Source organism: Salvelinus alpinus, chromosome 30 (assembly GCF_045679555.1).
Source record: "Salvelinus alpinus chromosome 30, SLU_Salpinus.1, whole genome shotgun sequence".
Classification (NCBI taxonomy): Eukaryota; Metazoa; Chordata; class Actinopteri; order Salmoniformes; family Salmonidae; genus Salvelinus; species Salvelinus alpinus.
Genome location: NC_092115.1, coordinates 22,735,529 through 22,754,100, shown reverse-complemented (window position 1 = coordinate 22,754,100; position 18,572 = coordinate 22,735,529). Strand labels below are relative to the sequence as shown.

Sequence of the window (18,572 nt, the reverse complement as noted above, 5' to 3'; positions counted from 1 at the left end):
GAGATCAAATAATATTTCTGGATGCTGCTGAATATTTTACCAAACAAAGTTATATTAAAAAAGCTGCCACAAGTCATACTGTGCACATTACTGTCATAACTGATAAACACATCTATATTTCCACTGACTGTCAACCTTGATAAGACCTGTGTAGGGAGTGAACAGGGAGAGCGCCAGAGGGTAAAGTATGCCCTTAAGGAAAAACCACATGACTTTCACGAAACACAGGATCTTATGTGAAGTTAATGTGATAACATGTGACAACATGTGAAATAACATGTGAAAACATGAAACTACACATGTTAAAATATGTGATCACATGTGAAGATTCACGTGAAATGTCATGTTATTTTCCACATGTGAATTGATGTGATTCTCCACATGTGGTTTTTCTGTAAGGGGGAGCTGTAACCATTGTGGTAACTGCTCTGCGGTACGCCCCTGTAACTATATCTGCTGTTGCGATTCAAGGCAGATCAAACAAAGACAACAGTAACGCCCTCCCCCTCCCCCTCCTCTCCATTATATTTGTCACTAGACATTTAGTTTGTCATTGCATTCATGTCCACCCCTTATTGTAAAGAGAATTATTAATAGTAGTGTAACGACTGTTCTCCTCCTCGTCTGAGGAGGAGCAGGGATCGGACCAAAACGCAGCTTGTGTGGAATACATGATGAATTTATTCAAACAAGACGAACACGAAGCACACTTGATAAATTACAAAATAACAAAACGACGTAGACCGACCTGAACATGAGAACTTACAAAACACGAAGAACGCACGAACAGGAACAGACTAAACAAACGAAACAGTCCCGTGTGGTACATACACAGACACGGAAGACAATCACCCACAAACAAACGGTGTGAACAGCCTACCTTAACATGGTTCTCAATCAGAGGAAACGTCAAACACCTGCCCCTGTTTGAGAACCATATAAGGCTAATTAACCAATGAACCTAAACAAGAAACAAATAACATAGACTGCCCACCCAGCTCACGTCCTGACCAACTAAACAAAGCTAAACAAAGGAAAAACAGGTCAGGAACGTGACAAGTAGCCATCCTTTTCCCTGAGGTGTGCCCTTGTTTACAACCCATGTCAGTTCCTGTTACATTTTCTCTTGTTTTTAACATGGCCCTATTTTGGCTCTGAACACATACAGTAAGATGTTACCGTACAATATTTCAGAGACAGACATACGCTCTACTGTACAGCATGTTACTACCTATAGTTTCATCCTATTTTTGTGTTATTTTGAAATGCACAGCTGCATGGGTTTTACTCTCTCTGGTCACAGATTGTTTGTGGTGGTCTTTGTAATACAATTTAAAGATGCACTCTAGGATCTTATGCACAAGAAATGTGTAACATATTGCACAAATCTGATTAGTAACCTATCATATAAATTGCTAAATTCTTAACATATCTGTCACGCCCTGACCTTAGAGATCCTTTTTATGTCTCTATTTTGGTTGGTCAGGGCATGAGTTGGGGTGGGCATTCTATGTTTTGTTCTATGTTGTCCGTTTCTATGTGTTTGGCCTTGTATGGTTCCCATTCAGAGGCAGCTGTCAATCGTTGTCTCTGATTGAGAACCATACTTAGGTAGCCTGTTCCCACCTGTGTTGGTGGGTAGTTGTTTTCTGTTTTGTGTATTGTACCTTGCAGAACAGTTCGTTTGTCGCTTTGTTGTTTTTGTTCTAGTGTTCGTATTTATTAAAAGTATTATGGACACTTACCACGCTGCACCTTGGTCCTCTTCTCCTTCTCCCGACGACGTTCATTACAATATCACACAAATTGGATGACGTAGTATACAAACAACGGGGATCTGTTTTGGCTCGTGAACACCACTTTCAAAACTACTGGCTGAAATTATACTAAAGTTTGAGAGTGAATCTTTAACATGTCAAATAACGTATTACAAACAGAGCAACACATAGAAACATAGAAACCAATGTGAATTTGGTATTTGTGTCCTTCTGAGCTTTGCTCTGTGGGTTTTATGGCCATATGCCTGTGGAGTGTGAAATAGGTTGTGGGCGGAACACCAGACAAATAACAACTGGTAATAGGGGATGGATTTTTCAATCAACTTCACCCTGTGTGCAAAGAGCACTGTCCTTACCCTGGCTTAAACGCTGCCAAGCAGCATAACCCTTTCAACCTGTTATCTCTCTAACAAACAAGAGTCCAAGTCCACTTCCCAAATGGCACTGTATTCCCTTAAAATAGAGTGCCATTTGGGATGCAGTCCATAAGTTTAAAGTTATTATCTTTGTGGAAATGGAGTCACACACTCCAAATAACTTAACCCATCGGCCTGACTAGAAATACTTAGAATAGAGGGAAACCAAATCAAATATTGCAATCATTAGCTCACCAAGGCCTCGGAAAAGGTCTTCCCATGCATGCCTGTGCACCCGTGTCCATAGAAACCGGCATTAACATCTTTACTGATTGTTCAGTTGCATATGGCACGACTGACGACTATCGAGGCTGACATCACCTGGCTGCAGTGTATACAGGGAAACTACATGGACAGGAAAATATACCCCGATATGACCCCGTCACAGCATATCAACAGACTGTCCTCATGAAATACCAAAGCTGCAGAACAGTCTGAGCAATATGAAAAAGCCCTTACCTATTGAGATAGGCCTTTTACCAATTCCTGAGGTAGTGTTATATATGGAGCCAATTTAATGCCAATAATATTGAGTTGAAATGCTTAATATCCATAAACCAAACAACTAAAAACTGAACGCAAAAGGGAATAAATGTGCCTTGAGATCAAGAAAAGTGAACAGTGGATACAAGCTTTGGCTGAGACTTCAGAGGATTGAGAAAAGCTTTGTGTATCGTGTCCATGCTCCAGTCTGGTGGACCAATGCTGTAGCTTTGGATCAGGCAGTCAGTCTCAGGATGTGAGAGGAGGAGATGAGAGCAGGAGGGTGTTACAGGGGGCAGTTAGTCAGGCACCATGAACACACAGAGATTACTATCAATTTAAGGAGCTTTGTGTGAGCACACCTCCTGATTGAAACGGTTATTTTCCACGGTAGTTCTGTCAAGGTCCACAAACAATGGAGCAAATTTCAGGACTGCTATTCCAAACCACTATCTGTATACCCCTCTAAATTGACCAATTGAAAGTTGATTGTTTTTCACCTTCCAGTTTAACCATGTACCCAGACAAGTTACATCTCTGTAGGCTGTTGGTTCCCAGTCACTATAGCTACAGTGGGGATGATAATGCCCTCTCTTCTTTCTCCTTACTGTTATTGGGGAATTGATCCAAGTATGCTTTCAACTTAAGCCACCAATCCAGGAAGAAACTCATTACTTAAAAAAGCAACACAACAACATAGGTTTAGTTTAACAGTAGGCCTCTTCATCTGATTGTAAATCAGCAATCACACATAAGTGACACTACAGCCAATTAAGAAATGCTTTTGATCAACTGACGCAAGAAGTGAAAGTGACTCAGCCAGTGGAGCATAGGCGTCCAAAAATAAACACAGGAGCTTTTAAATCAGCGTATTATTGTTCTCCTCTGAGTGTGCTGGCAGACCGACCACTCCATTAACTGCAACCAAAAATAACATTTTGAACATTATGGGGCTCTTTCCCTGACCCTAAAACCTAGACTAAAAGGCAGACTCAATGGAGATTCTCTATGAAAGGGTTTTTTAGGCCAGGACTAGACTTAATCTGTGTTTTGGAAAACGTCCCTACATCCCATGCAATAAAACCACTGGGAAGTGATACAGGCAAGGCAGTGTACTGTACAATACGGTTCATAATAGAGTAAATGCTATGGAGGGTAGAACAGCTAGAGTGACCTGGTGATACAAAGGCTGCTCTTGTACATGTGCAGTAACACTGTAATTACTAGGCTACATGGCTACAAGGCTACAACATGTTTATACAATATTAATATGGTAATAATAGCGTTATTACACAGGTGTAATCAGATGCATAATGTTAAGTGTTGCAGATTAGTCCATGGCATTGTGTATATATTTCTTAACAACTTTTCTAACACAGTATGCTATTATTGTACTTGCTCTTTACAATATAGTATTTATAACAATTCCCTGAATTATTGTGTGTCAAACAAGGGCAAGTTATCAAAGTCAATGAAAAATCCACACTCTAGCATGGTGGCAGTTATCATAAATGCAATGACATTTTTTATGAGGTTACAACATTAAATTGAAAGGTGAACAACTGAAATTTAAATAAAGGGAAATCATTGTTTGATATGACACGGTTAGATGTGAAAAATATGGTTTCTAAGGCCTGAGTATTGCATTACATAGCCTATACAGAATAGTAGCCTATGTAAGTAAAAAAAAATAAAGCATTTAAACTATATAACAAATGGTCCACCCATAGCCTAACACTAAAAGGAGGAGGCGTTTTAAAATCGGATTTCTTTACATCTCTCTTCTTAAAATGCGTCTCTGTTTAATCATAGATATGGCTACAAACTAATGGGTTTTGGAAGGATTGGAGCCTAATAATGTTTTGGTTTTCCTCCTAATGAGCATAGCTACCCTTCATGGTCGCCATAGCATGCATGTTGCCTCGGATACTACCACAGCTTTTTCCTCACTGACTCTCACCATCTTCGTGATAGAAAGACATTAGACAGCAAACGCACCACGGTGGCCTAACGTGATTCTCTGCTATTTCTCCCAGCAAAATAGCTATGCTGTATCCTAAATAATGGTATTTATTCCATTAGAAAACAGTTAGGCTACTCAGTAGCTATTAAAATAGTAATCGTTAAAAGTAGCAAACACTTGACATTGATATATTGATAGGTGCGTTTTAGCTTGCACATGTTAAAGACGTACATGCAAACAACATGTCTAAACAATAATATAGGCCTACATCATAGCCTATTTATTGCACATTTTTCTATATTACACCGAACCCCCCCTCCCCCCATATTATAGATATAGCTGTTAGCCTCTTAAACAAGAGCTGCAGTCGTACAGTAGGCTATTCCGCGCCTTTCCCAGCTGCCTAATGACCAATAAAATATTGACAGACCCAAAATAACCGTATGTGCGTCTCCTGGCAGCTGATACAGTATGGGATCATTATGATCCTTCAGATAAATAAATTTAGGCTACTCACCGAATTTCCTGTCTGCAGAAGCTAAAAAATAGGGTTGGGGAGCAAGGAGGACGAGAATAATGTAAATCGAATCCATGTTTCTCATTCTTGATCCATGACACACATGCGGTAGTTAACAATCCATGTCTATGGTTTCGTTTCGTTTTATGAAAGGAGAGAGGAGAGACATAATCAGGGAGAGAGATGGAGGTTGGAAGGTATGGTTAGGATGCAGGACGATTCAGGCAGCTCCATTGGTCTCGGCTCCTGCAGTAAGTCTCACTACGATGATCAGCACTATGAACAGACAAGCATTGGCCCCTCCTAGCTGACGCCAAGCAGAAGCGCACCTGCGCGTACATCATAACACAGCCTACCTAAATGTCTTTAACCAATTATAAGAGGCACATGTCAATAGAAGATGTTCACTGATAATAAAAATAGTGATATTATGATTGTAGTTTGGTACTGTACTAAGTAACCTAGACTGTTTCACTTTGTAAAATGTTCCTGAAAAGTATTGAACAGACGAATTAATGTGCCAATTGCCAATATGCGCCTTCTGTTATAATGTAGGACAGGGCAGTTCAATGTCGGTCCTGAAGGGCAGAAACACTTCTGGTTTTCATCCTCTCCGTCTAATACGGGACTAATTCAGGCCTGGGACACCAGGTGATTGCAATTAACTACCAGGTAGAAAAAAAACGTAAGTGTTTTGGCCCTCCAGGACTTGAATTTTAAAGGACCTGATGTACTATAGGAAGTATAACCAGTTGGCCTACTGCATGTATACTATGAGGGCACGTGAAGAAAATCCCAATTAACAGCATTTGTTCCAGGAAATCCCTTTGAACATTAGATATACCTTTCTAGCATGACTCACCCTCTCATACCCTAAGCTCAGGGTGTGACACCCCATCATCGTTCCGTGGCAGCTCATAGGTTCCCTCTCTATCATGCAATAACACAACGTCACATCTGTTATTCGCGCGTCCTGCCTTTGTATCCTCTTCAATTTGAGACCTTAATTCTGTAGAAGACCAAGGTCAAGTTAGTTTTATATAAGATATTCGGCAGATGTGTTTTCTCTCGTCAATAGCTATTGAATCAAGCATGCCATGACTATGAAGATGAATAACGTTACCTCGGTTAGAAGACCTACTGTAGACTTTGAAAAGAGAGAGCTGAGGAATGTGGGAATGGAGAACAGTCAGGTGGTTTGAGTTGACTGATACATATATCTCCCTGAAATGAATAACCAGATAACTAAAGGTAAACCAAGGTCATACAAATGCGTCAATGTTTGACTCATCCAATCAGGGAGTCAGTCATCGTGAGCACACCGACACACCATTTACAAATAACTATCCCTCAGAATGTTTGCACATGACGTATTTTTGAAGGCGCTTGTGACTCATGTGTTCACATCGTATCGGAAACTTGGAAATATGACTTACTTACTCATTGTAGAAAGAGCGCTACGTTTACACAGGACCACAACTCTGCAATTTGTTCCCCACGAATTGATCTTTTCAAAGCAGCTCTTTCCAGTTAAAGAAAAAATATCAGAATTGGGTTGCCTGTCTAAACGCAGCACATGATAGCCGAGTTTCCCACTTGGGAAGTATCAGAATCCACCAATAGGAAGCTCCAAGCAAATAACTTACGTTAAACTAGGAGGTCCCGAGTTCCCGACGAGACATGAACACGGCATCGTTTGCAGTGAGCAAGCTCGTATTATTAAAAGGGCCCACAAGATGGCATCAATACACCTACATTGATTTGATGAAAACAAGACGAATACGATTAAATGAATGAAAACAAGAAACATGAAAATAAATGAAAACAAGCATTTGTGCAAAATCAGCGCAATAACGTTTGATAAGTGGTACATTAGAATGAAGTCCATGGAGTCAAAGTAATATACAGCGTATTGCTGTGCATACAGCAAAAGCTCTTTATTATTTAAAAGACATAAGTAGAAATTCTCAAACATGGAAACCGTAACAGCTTCTTTATACTTTAAAATATCTTAATATTTGTGGATTTAAGGCACAAGATAAATAAAGTACATGGAGAAGGCAAACCAGTTCAGAACAAGAGGATAGGAACTTGACTTCAGAGACCGTTTTCATTTGATGGCTTACACATAGGTAGGCATCCAACTAGTTTATAAAAGGACAGAGGTTTGAGAACACAAATCATAACTAATACATTAGGTTACACGCCACTATGGTACAGTCTAAACATGGTACAATCTAAAATGTTTTCCATTAATATGCATCATTAATGTGGTAACCGGATACAATATGGTCATACCCACAACGTAAACCAAAACAATTCTTTAATCCTTATCATGTGTTTTTTTTTTGCAAGCGATTGCATTAAAGAGAAGCTTTGACTAAGATATGCATGCTGAAATGTGTTCGTAATACAAAAACAGAATTAAGACTGGTATATTTATTGATAACAAACATGATACATATATTTCACCAACCATACATAATTGATCTGTCCTGATTTCAGAGTTGGAAAATCAATTATCATAAGCCACAATGACTTGAAGGCTGGAATATTCCTGTGAGGTTAACTAAAGCAAGTTGTGTTATTATTACTGTCCCTAAACACTATGCTTTGAAAGACTTTAAATAAGGAAACAAATACTGTGCAAACATGCATACATATTTGGCTTAGTTAAAACCCCATGTAGGCAATAAAATGAAACACTTGTGTCTTTGGTGGCCAAGTACTGTACTAGGTGCACTATTTAACTTAGAGGGGAGACTGTCAACTTGTAGCGCCATGCTCTGACAAAGTTCATATTTTTAGATTGTAGAGTTTATATGTAGTTTGTTTAATTATAAAAATGAAATGTTAATTTTGACCAAGCGAAACCTCCCTCTACTAACACTATAATAAACCTCATCATTAGTCCTCATTGTCATTGTACATATATGTTGTACATTCCCCACATAAACCAAGGCGGTTGAACCTGCTGTCACAGCCGTAGCAAGAAAATAGATATTTTGTTACGGTCCTCAATTTCCTCTTTAAATATGGAATTCTTTTTTCATTCATTTTTCCTCTTTAAATATGGAATTCTTTTTTCATTCATTTTAACACCACATACTCCCTTTCTTACTATTGCACTGGAGAGTTTCTAAGTGGGTAGCGATAACGATGCAACTGATGTGTATAAATGAATATCAAAAGCTTTTTTTTACAATTGCGAGTCATGTAAATAATAATAACCGTAATTAAAAAAGGGAAAACAAATAGAAGATTTGCCCACGGGCTTAAAAGCAACTGTATGGAAAAGGCAGTTACGTTTGTAAAAGATTTGGGCTGTATGTATCATGTGTCTCAGAGTAGGAGTGCTGATCTACGATCATGTCCCCCGTCTATGTAATCTTATTTATTATGGATTCATGTCCATATTATCTTATTTATTCTGATCTAAAAGGCCAAACTGATCCTAAATCAGCACTACTCTGAGATGCTTGACACATGCAGACTCTAGTGGCAATGATACATGGTTGAAGACTTGGTTAGGTCCTCCTCTAACTCTCATGGTGTAGTCTATAGCTGCTGAAGAGGTTTTTTCAGACCATCCTCACTCAACTCATACCTAGTGGCAAAGACAGACACATTGTTATAAAGCAGGAATAACAAACACACATTTACATTAACTACGCTTAATTCTTTGTACCTCAAATGGTGTGATGAGAGCAAATAAACATGACTGCATTTCAGTTATTTTCACTAACCATTGTGTCCATCCTTTTGCGATATCCTCGTAAGTCAGATCCACTAGAACCTGTCAGGATGACATGATATGAAGGAGGAAGGGTGAGACATGGACAGGTAAATTAGAAAAAGTGATTGCAAAGTTTCACTGTGAATCAGCAATAATGTGAAGTCACAGTTATGTCATCCAATAATGGACACAGTGCTGTTGTAAGAGGACAGGTCCAGTCTTACCTTCCCCAGCAGCCCTTTGTGTTTGGAGAAGATATTTCCTCCGTTCTTTACCGCCACGTCCAGAGTCCTCCTGTGTAGCTCCACGATCGACACACTGAACTCAAATCTGACCACAAACACAATGAATACCAGTACACCACCAGTAAATCCATTGATGTCTGATGGTACGAGTAGTAAAGAGGAATGTCAAAACTTACATCTGGTCGTAGACAGGGTTCAGTGTCTTCTTGTGCGTGTGGGTTTTCCTCCTCCCAGACCTTCGCTTGTCAGGTAGAAGATAGAGCCGCACGTATGGATCTGACAAGTGATCTGTGAACGCAATCAGGTTTCTGTGGGGAGAGAGAGACATGAAAACACAGAAATAGAGAGGGACAGACTGATAACGTGGACTATCCAGGGATAGAATAGATCCATTCAGGGCAGCTACTGTAGTTCATCAGTCATCTCATTACATGTGCCCTCCTGGAGTCTGAAGTGTAAATCAATGTCCTATTGCGAACTGAGTAGTTTGACACAATTAAGTTAGCTGGATCACTTCCTTTGAGTTAACAGAAAACAACTATCAAAACTATTGAGCATTAATTATGTGATCAAATAAAAAAAAGCTTGTACTGTACATTTAAAATAGAGTGGATACAGCTGATACAAACGACGCCTTGTCCAATACTTAGTGTATAGACTAACTATAGTCCTGCATGCTACAGTCCTGTGTGTGTCCCAAATGGCACCCTATTCCCTATATAGTGCACCACTTTTAACCAGAGCCCTATTTGCCCTGGTCAAAAGTAGTGCACTATAAAGGGAATATGGTGCCATTTGGGACTCGGGCTAAATCTCCCGTCATGTCTCTTACCGACAGGTGTGCACCACCACGATGAGCTTGTTCCTCTGAGAGCTGTGTCTGACAGTCAACTGCACTTCACCCAGGGGGAAATGACTGGCTGAGCCACTATGGACAGAGACACACACATTAGTCTCTTTGTTCTGATCACATTAGGTCTGTAATATAATCTGCAAGTTAGTCAATAAATCTGTATTTTATGCTTTAATTATGTCACAATGTGTTGTGTATGTGCACATGCCTGCGTGTATCAATGTGTTTTTGTGTGTGCTTGGTTTCTGCATTCTTACTTCTGCAGCTCTCTCAGCCTCTGCTGGAGCTCCTGTGTGGCGTAGGGGTTGGAGATGTCTGAGGCGATGCTGGGGGTTGACCCCCTGTGGGCCAGGTGTTTCTGAGAGCCAGAGATGGCCAGGTTGGAGGTGCTCCTACCTGCGTCGGCCAGGCCGATGCCTACCGGTCCCCCTGAGTAGGGCTCGTCATCCCCCCCTCTCCTGTGGAGCTCCTGGGTGGAGGCGGCCACAGAGCTGGGGAGGTCCAAGACAGGGACAGGGTTGGGGGGTTCGGAGACTGACGGTGTCTTCATGGGGATGGGGTTACTAGTGCTAGCCTTACGAACCTGCACCGAGGACGTCTGGTCTGATGCTATCAGCTTCTCCAGACACAGAACCTGCACAAGTGGGACATAGAGGTTGGAGAGGGTTAAAAATAATCATACGAGACACATTGCTTGTCTTTATTGAAGAATGTATCGTTTCTTATTTTTAAGCAAAAATGTAAAATAATTGCAGTCAGGTTAAACATTTAGCAGGGAGAGTACTAATGTGAATATGACTACGTACCAAATGGCAACCTATTCTCTGCATGGGCCCTGGACAAAAGAAGCGCACCATAGGGAATAGGGTGCTAATTTGGGACATAGACAATGTAAAAGAGCCCTATTCAGACCCTTACCCTCAGTGCAATCTTTATCTTGAGGGTGCAGCTGGGCCCAGAGTTCTTGAGAGGGAAGCGCTGGTGTAGTGTCATGTCCTCAGCCTCTAGGAGACGGACCAGGGGCAGGTTCAGAGTCCCCAGGGAACACTCATGTTTCTCATCCTTCACCTGAGGAGAGGAAATGGGACACACAATCACAGCACAAATTGCATCAAACTTCACAGCAAAACAATTAAATGAGGCAAACTAGAGGCAAAGATGTCTTAAAACAGTAAAATCATTGATGAGCGTGATTTAAAACAGCAGACAAAATCAACTCCATCTCACATCATAGCCACAGAGATCAAATCAGACACAAAAGCCATACTAAATAGCTGACATGTTGATGTCACTCAGGAGGGAAAGCATGCTTATGTACCTCGACCTCCAGCTCTTGGCATTTGGGGTTGTGGATGAGAAAAGTAAACGCCTCTTCCCATACAGGCTCGTTGGTCTTATACCTCGTCTGGTTAGGGAAGGAGGATAATGTTAGAGACTGTATATCAGCAAGGACATATTCTATTCACATTGCACTGGAAATACCTCTATTTTATATGGTTAATGTAACCAGTGGTAGAAAAAGTACCCAACTGTCATACTTGAGTAAAAGTAAAGATACCTTAATAGAAAATTACTCAAGTAAAAAAGTGACAGTCACCCGGTAAAATACTACTTGAGTAAAAGTCTAAAAGTATTTGGTTTTAAATATACTTATGTATTTTTGGGTGTCTAACATAGGCTAATCGCATTAGCCTGAGGTTGTCAGTAACAAGAACATTTTCCAGGACATAGACATATCGGATATTGGCAGAAAGCTTAAACTCTTGTTAATCTAACTGAACTGTCCAATTTAGAGTAGCTATTACAGTGAAATAATACCACGCTATTGTTCGAGGAGAGTGCATAGTTATGAACTTGAAAAGTTATTAATAAACCAATTAGGCACATTTGGGCAGTCTTGATACAACATTTTTAACAGAAATACAATGGTTCATTGGATCAGTCTAAAACTTTGCACATACACTGCTGCCATCTAGTAGCCAAAATCTAAATTGAGCCTGGGCTGGAATAATACAAAACAGCCTTTCTCTTGCATTTCCAAGATGGTACCAAAAAAAAGTTTATTTGTATTTTCTTTAACAGATCTAATGTGTTATATTCTCCTTCATTAATTTCACATTTACACAAACTTCAAAGTTTTTCCTTTCAAATCAAGAACATGCATATCCTTGCTTCAATGCCTGAGCTACAGGCAGTTAGATTTGGGTATGTCAATTTAGGAGAAAATTGAAAAAAGGGGCAGATCCTTAAGAGATTTTAAGAATGTAGTGAAGTAAAAGTTGTCAAAAATATAAATAGTAAAGTACAGTACAGATACCCAAAATACTTAAGTAGTACTTTCAAGTATTTTTACAACTGAATGTAACATACAAATGTAGGATCTAAAAAATTTGTTATTTTGCTCGAGCTTACCTTACTCTCATAGGTTTTGTGGCCGACTGTGAATTGTACAAAGGGACTCGGGACGCTGCTCACTTTCTTACCAGACTGTGAAACAAGAACAGGTATAAAACACATAATAACCTCTAGCCCTGTGAGATGTTAACTTCATAGGTACTACTGTATCACCTTAGCCTAGTATCAAGTTCAGTATTTAAATACCTAATCACTTAAAGATCGATTCCGCAATTGGGGAAACAGCGCCACTGTTCGCCCCCCAGTGCCTTTGTTACAGTTTTTGTTTTATTGATGAAATGCAGAAGTGTGTCCAGCAGCATGGTAGAAAAAAATTGCAGTAGATATTCTGCTGTTCTATCACACATGCAATGATGTCTGAGCTAAAAAAAAACAATAGGTGTTCGTCGTTTGCAGTTTTTCTTTGGTGTTGTAATATCCCAAACTGACGTGGCAGTTTCACCAATTAAGAATTGTAGCATAAATAATTAATTTCATTATGTAGAATGGGTATATTATCAACAATATAATTCAAATCAAATGTATTTATAAGGAAGATGCTCTATATTTGTGAAATAAAGATTATTTTCAAAGTGATTTATGTAAAACTAATCATGTGGATTGATCACTCATTGGCTAAATATGGCAGCATAAAGACTTGAAATCAGGATGTATTGAAGTTACATAAATGTATATCGAAAATCCCCATAACACCAGGAAATAGAGTTGAAATTGGAAGAGAGGAAATGCTTACATAAAGATATATTTTCTTGGTGCATTAATCTCATACAACACATTTTTTTATATACATCAGAATATTAGAATATAGTGCATGGAATGCAGTTTTAGTCCACAAACACAATTAGTAGAGTTTGGAGTTTGTTAATAATTAATTTCACAAAACAAGGAACACAAATCAACTTGCAAGGCATTTTTTATGCTCCAGCAGCAGTCCTGTAGGAATACATGGGTGGGGAACAACTTGTAAGCAATATTACTCACTGGGATCTAATCAATCGATACAGTTGATGCCAAATGGTAAACGTAATTGCTTTTCACTAAATCCACTTCCTAATAGAAAAGCACAGTACTGTACGTGCTTCCTGTACTACAGTGTAACTCTCTGGTCACAGGGGAAACAGCAGTGTGTTTCTAGGCCCTGTTCAAATACCTTAAATTCATCCTTAAATCACTGATCTATAAGTGAGTGCACAGATGAAAACATAGCTTCCACCCCATTGCTTTCACCAGTCTTAATGTATTACAGGAAGGGTGTTTTTTTAATAAAAGTATTTAACAGGGCCTTTAGTCTTCCTCTGTCTGTCTGTCTGGATGGCTCTGCATGCTCGGTTGTTACATTACCTTGATGGCCTTACTGACTGAGGCCTTCTTCAAACCGTCATGGTTGAATTCTAAAGGATTGCGCTTTTTCCCCAGGGCAGGAGAGAATGAACACACCAGGTTGGTTATTAGGAGAGGGCATGCAAGGAGGAGGAGGAGCAGGAGGAAGAAGGAGGAGGTTAAATCATGATTGGAGCGACGATGAAGACCACACACCAGACGACCCCAAAACCAGGACGCCAGGGCAACAGGTAGAGACAGAGACAAAAACAACATGATGAGCACAAGGTTAATAAATCATGAAGAGTATTGACAACGACATACCCAGGAAAAACCCAATGGGAGATAAAGAGGAGCATTCATTATGGAGAAAACAGAAGGACCATTCCAACCCTGACAAGGCTGTCCAGTAACAGGAGTGAGATGGTGTTTGTGAATAGAGAGTAATAATTGGGGGTAAGGTTGCAAAATTCTAGTAACTTAACCTAGGAATTTTGGGCTTCTAAAAATCCCAGTTGGAGGATTCCAAGAATAGGACGGAATCTGGGAATCCTCCAACCAAAAATGGGGATATTCACGTTTGTACTTCTTATCTACATCTATGGAATTCCAGATACATTATCATCTCTTTATGGGTAAATGGAATGGAGTCATTCTCTTGATGAGTACTTTCGTACAACACAGACAACATCATTTCTATCAACAAATACATCTACAGTTAAATGAATACAGTTCATCCACAGAGCGAAGCATTTCATTTAGGATGTAGCATATCCTTGCATTCTGTATCACATTAGTTATTCATTATCTGTTGTTAAAAATGATATTTTTGTTGTCAGCTACACATCTCTGGAGAATTGTTAACATGGCTTGACAGGTCATGTCACTGACTCCTTCCCAAATGGCAAACTAATCCCTATATAATGAAAAGGGTGCCATTTGGGACACAGACCATGCCTTGACAAGTCATGCCATTGCTTTTGGACTGAGTAGTGTGGGAGGCATGTGTAACAGGAGACTGGCATCGGGAGATGCTTTGAGATGACTGGTTATGTCTGGAGTTTGAGACAAGGCGAGGCAGGGTCAGTGTCCTGAGGACGCCCGTGTTACAGGTAAGAGAGCATTTGTTGCTGGGGCAACAACCCACTAACGGGCGGGTAATGGCTGGGTGAGCAGGATGGAGGGAAAGCAATCTACAGACAAGCCTCCTAACATGCCTCTGGCTCTTTTGCACCGATATCTTTCTCAAGTTCTGGCTTCATAGTTATGACTGACAGCCTCACTGTATGTTTTATGCAAAATATTAAGAACTTATACGTGCATAAGTCAATCATACGACAGTCAACATGCTTATTGGAATTTCTCTCTCATTTCAATCGTCATAATTACAAACAAAAATCACACTGTGGAAAAAAACTATAACTAGGATGCAAAATACCAGAGGACTCACAAATAAGGTCCTATAGAGAGAGGCTGTATTCTCACAAAAGACTAGGCCCGAAGCTCTCCTCTCTTTTAAGTAGCCAGAACCCAAGTTCCCCTCGAACACACTCTTCAGAGGAGGAGGGAAACGGAGAGAAGAAAGCAAAGAAGAGGCTGAAAAGAAGACATGTGAAGCAGGGTTTGCCTATGCATTTATGCAAAAAGAGTCAAAACAAATTCTGTGATTTCACAGGTATTATAGAACAGTATATCAACTTCAGCTACAATAATGTAGCCCTTTGGCAGACTATTAGTGTGAGTGACCAGTTGAGACGGAGGGAAGAGAGGTAGAGAATAAACATTAACATTATCACAAGGATAAAAAATATTAACATTATCACGAGGATAAATATTTACATGATCACAAGGATAAATATTTACATGATCACGAGGATAAATATTAACATGATCACGAGGATCAATAACATGAAACGAGGATAAAGATTAACATTATCATGAGGAGATGAGGGGTATGGGAAGGAGTTCAAGCAGGAGAACAATCAGAAGAAGAGGAGGAAGAGGAGGCAGGTGAGAGGAGCTGGGGTGAACTGGGAGGCTCATACTGTCTGATGACTGGTAGACTGGCACAATAATACCTTGTTTTATGGCCTTTGAGGAAACTTGACATTACCATCTACTAACTAACGCATTAAAGAAGTTGTCCTGAGTTAATGCAATGTAGTGCGTTTTTCCACCCAAGTTATAGTTTAAAATGGGGCCAATGATTGATATTTAACCTCTGCTACTGTACACAGCAGAACGGATGATCAATCTTAAGGATATAGTAGCTGTTGTGGTTCTTCCTATTCTTACAGTGAGTTTACCACAGGTGAAGTGACTTACTGGAAGGTTCCTTGCTGAGTCCAGGTAGACCACCAGAAGGGCAGACGACAGGCCATCGTTAGCCTGGCCTTTATCAGCCTTAATACTGGTCAGCACCTAGGAGAGAGAGAGCGGAAGAGGACCAGACCATAATCAATAGTTACAGTTTGTCACTCAATTCAAACTGTATTTGTCCTCTTAGTACAATGGTATTAGGGTTATAGCGGTCCTTCAAACAGGCACAGAGGCAGTAAATAGGAGACAAAGAATGAATGCTGCGCTTTAGACAATACTGTAGGAGGTGCAATTTGTACTGTTGGTCAAACATAGAATGATGTGAGTCATCTATTCTTGGCTTCAGAGCTGATATAATGGACTGCAGAAATGCAGTTTGTGTCCCAAAATGGCACCCTATTCCCTATTTAGTGCATTACTTTTGACCGGAGCCCAATAGGCCCTGGTCAAAAGTAATGTACTGTATAGGGAATAAGGTACCATTTGGGCCGCACCCACAGCATCAGGTGTTACAGGGATCTATGAGTGTACTACTGGAACAGCTGTTAAATAAGCACCACAGCACTAGTTCAAACAGCGTGACTCTTGGATTCCCCAACCTATCCCTCTAATCTGCATGTTTCATTTACTCACTCTCACGTGGATGTAGAAGGGGAATATGTAGACCCATTAATGTTAAGTCTTAACGCTGAAGGACTGAAAGGCCATTAACATACAGACTGATCTAAAGTAGCACTCAGAAAGACTATATAGTGCACTACTTTTGAACTGATCAAAAGTATTGCACTACATGGGCAATAGGGTGCCATTTTGGATGCAGAGTAGATAAAGGTGTACCTGATCCAACTTTTCAGGAGTGGGGAGCAGAGACAGCCACTCTAGTTTTAAATGCAGCTTTCCGGTGTTCACCTCCTCCATGACAAACCACTGGAATGGAACACATTGTGCTGGGTGATCACATATACTGTCTTTACAACTGAGTGTTTTTATTAAGAACGAAAGAAGTCACAAAATAAATAAACTTTACCTCATCAACTTTCTGTTCCTTCTGAAGCTCAGCCACATCTATCAGTAAACTGCAAGGGAAATATACACATGCTGTGAGTTCGTTGGAGAGAGGGGCTAACACATGATAGCTTTATGCGCTACAGCAGAGGTCACGCTTGATGTTAAAGTGATTTTGATGGCTGAGGAAGGACCCCAAAGGATTTGAATCTATCATTAACCTTCCTAGGAAATCATCCTGGTCTGTGTCCTCATCAAACAGCTCTATCTCCAGGTTCTGTGGTCCTGAGTGCTCATACACCAAAGCCTAAGGGTCACATTCACACATACAGTATTTACAGACCTTCTGTGTGGCATACAGGACAACATATTGGTAATGTACTGTAAGTATGTATCTAATGTCAGACAACCCACCCACTCCAATATTGTAAAAGAGTCCCATTCAGTTTCTTCAATAAGACATTCTCTCTCAAACTGCCGACATAAGAATCATCCTAAGAACACTTCTCGAACCTCCCTGTGGACACTTTAAAATGTTCTCTACCTCATAGACTTCGTTCCACTTGGGATGGATGTTCTCCTTGACCACCTTGCTCTGGAACAGCTGGTTGCCGATGTGAAGGACACCGTACGGGTCTGACTTGCCCTTGATCAGGCCCCCCAGGAACTTATCCTTCCCTAACAGGTCCTGGGCCTCCAGGAAGTGAATCCTCAGGACACCCTAGAGGAGAGAGAGAGAGACAAAACACTAAGTTCATACATACTGTATATCATAGTGATTTCATGTATTACATTAACATTGGAATTCAATAATGCCACAAGGGATGGGTTGCATTTGAACATAACAAAACAGCAGTAAAAAATGCATTGATTCATTTATCAGGCTTGGCTTCATATAGTGGAATATGTGTTTCGCTTTCTGTGGTGAGTGGGAATCCTCCCTACTTTAGGTATTGGGAAGCGTAGCTGAGCCAGCTGAGCCTCTCCCACCAGAGGAATGGTGATGCGGTTGGGCAGGACCAGGTAGCTGTAGATGATGTCTTGGATCAGGTTATCACACAAGCCACTAACAGGAGACACAGGCAGGGATACAGGTTATAAGACACACAGTCCAGGGGACACACAGAACCACTGATAGAAAACATCTATCTTCCATTCAGGCTGCTGCTACCTCCATCCTGTTTCAACCAACATTCTGCATCTCAAATGGCACTCTATTCCCTATATGGGCCATTCTACAGAAGTGGAGTAAATTGGGGGTAAACATTTTTTATCACATTTGTATCCTATTTTTCCCAAACTTTCAGCACACGCCTTCCAACATGCACTATATATACAAAGGTATGTGGACACCCCTTCAAATTAGTTGATTCGGCTATTTCAGCCACACCCGTTGCTGACAGGTGTATAAAATCGAGCACACAGCGATGCAATCTCCATAGACAAACATTGGCAGTAGAATGGCCTTACTGAGGCGCTCATTGACTTTCAACGTGGCACCGTCATAGGATGCCACCTTTCG

General features: G+C 40.4%; 2 protein-coding genes across 5 annotated transcripts in view; both read right to left on the bottom strand.

The window, feature by feature from the left end:
- Positions 1 to 5,434, bottom strand: part of LOC139559970 (receptor-type tyrosine-protein phosphatase N2-like) — a 189,022-nt gene extending 183,588 nt beyond the window's left edge. The window contains exon 1 of the mRNA XM_071376469.1: positions 5,158 to 5,434. Within this exon, the coding sequence (XP_071232570.1) occupies positions 5,158 to 5,242 (85 nt within the window). The 5' untranslated portion in view covers positions 5,243 to 5,434. The remainder of the gene's footprint in view (positions 1 to 5,157) is intronic.
- Positions 5,435 to 7,055: 1,621 nt separating this feature from the next.
- The window catches only part of LOC139559740 (extended synaptotagmin-2-B-like), a 42,947-nt gene continuing 31,430 nt past the window's right edge, over positions 7,056 to 18,572 (bottom strand). Inside the window, exons 9-25 of one of the 4 annotated variants that reach the window (XM_071376025.1) lie at positions 17,996 to 18,116; positions 17,595 to 17,771; positions 17,272 to 17,357; positions 17,073 to 17,121; positions 16,883 to 16,972; positions 16,052 to 16,147; positions 15,177 to 15,278; positions 13,748 to 13,810; positions 12,404 to 12,478; positions 11,310 to 11,396; positions 10,910 to 11,059; positions 10,249 to 10,625; positions 9,971 to 10,066; positions 9,315 to 9,446; positions 9,118 to 9,223; positions 8,904 to 8,953; positions 7,056 to 8,764 (exon numbers count right to left, since the gene is read on the bottom strand). In XM_071376025.1, coding sequence (XP_071232126.1) covers positions 8,716 to 8,764; positions 8,904 to 8,953; positions 9,118 to 9,223; positions 9,315 to 9,446; positions 9,971 to 10,066; positions 10,249 to 10,625; positions 10,910 to 11,059; positions 11,310 to 11,396; positions 12,404 to 12,478; positions 13,748 to 13,810; positions 15,177 to 15,278; positions 16,052 to 16,147; positions 16,883 to 16,972; positions 17,073 to 17,121; positions 17,272 to 17,357; positions 17,595 to 17,771; positions 17,996 to 18,116 — 1,906 coding nt within the window. In that variant the 3' untranslated portion in view covers positions 7,056 to 8,715. The remainder of the gene's footprint in view (positions 8,765 to 8,903; positions 8,954 to 9,117; positions 9,224 to 9,314; positions 9,447 to 9,970; positions 10,067 to 10,248; positions 10,626 to 10,909; positions 11,060 to 11,309; positions 11,397 to 12,403; positions 12,479 to 13,747; positions 13,811 to 15,176; positions 15,279 to 16,051; positions 16,148 to 16,882; positions 16,973 to 17,072; positions 17,122 to 17,271; positions 17,358 to 17,594; positions 17,772 to 17,995; positions 18,117 to 18,572) is intronic. The other 3 variants (XM_071376026.1, XM_071376027.1, XM_071376028.1) reach the window with 3 other exon arrangements.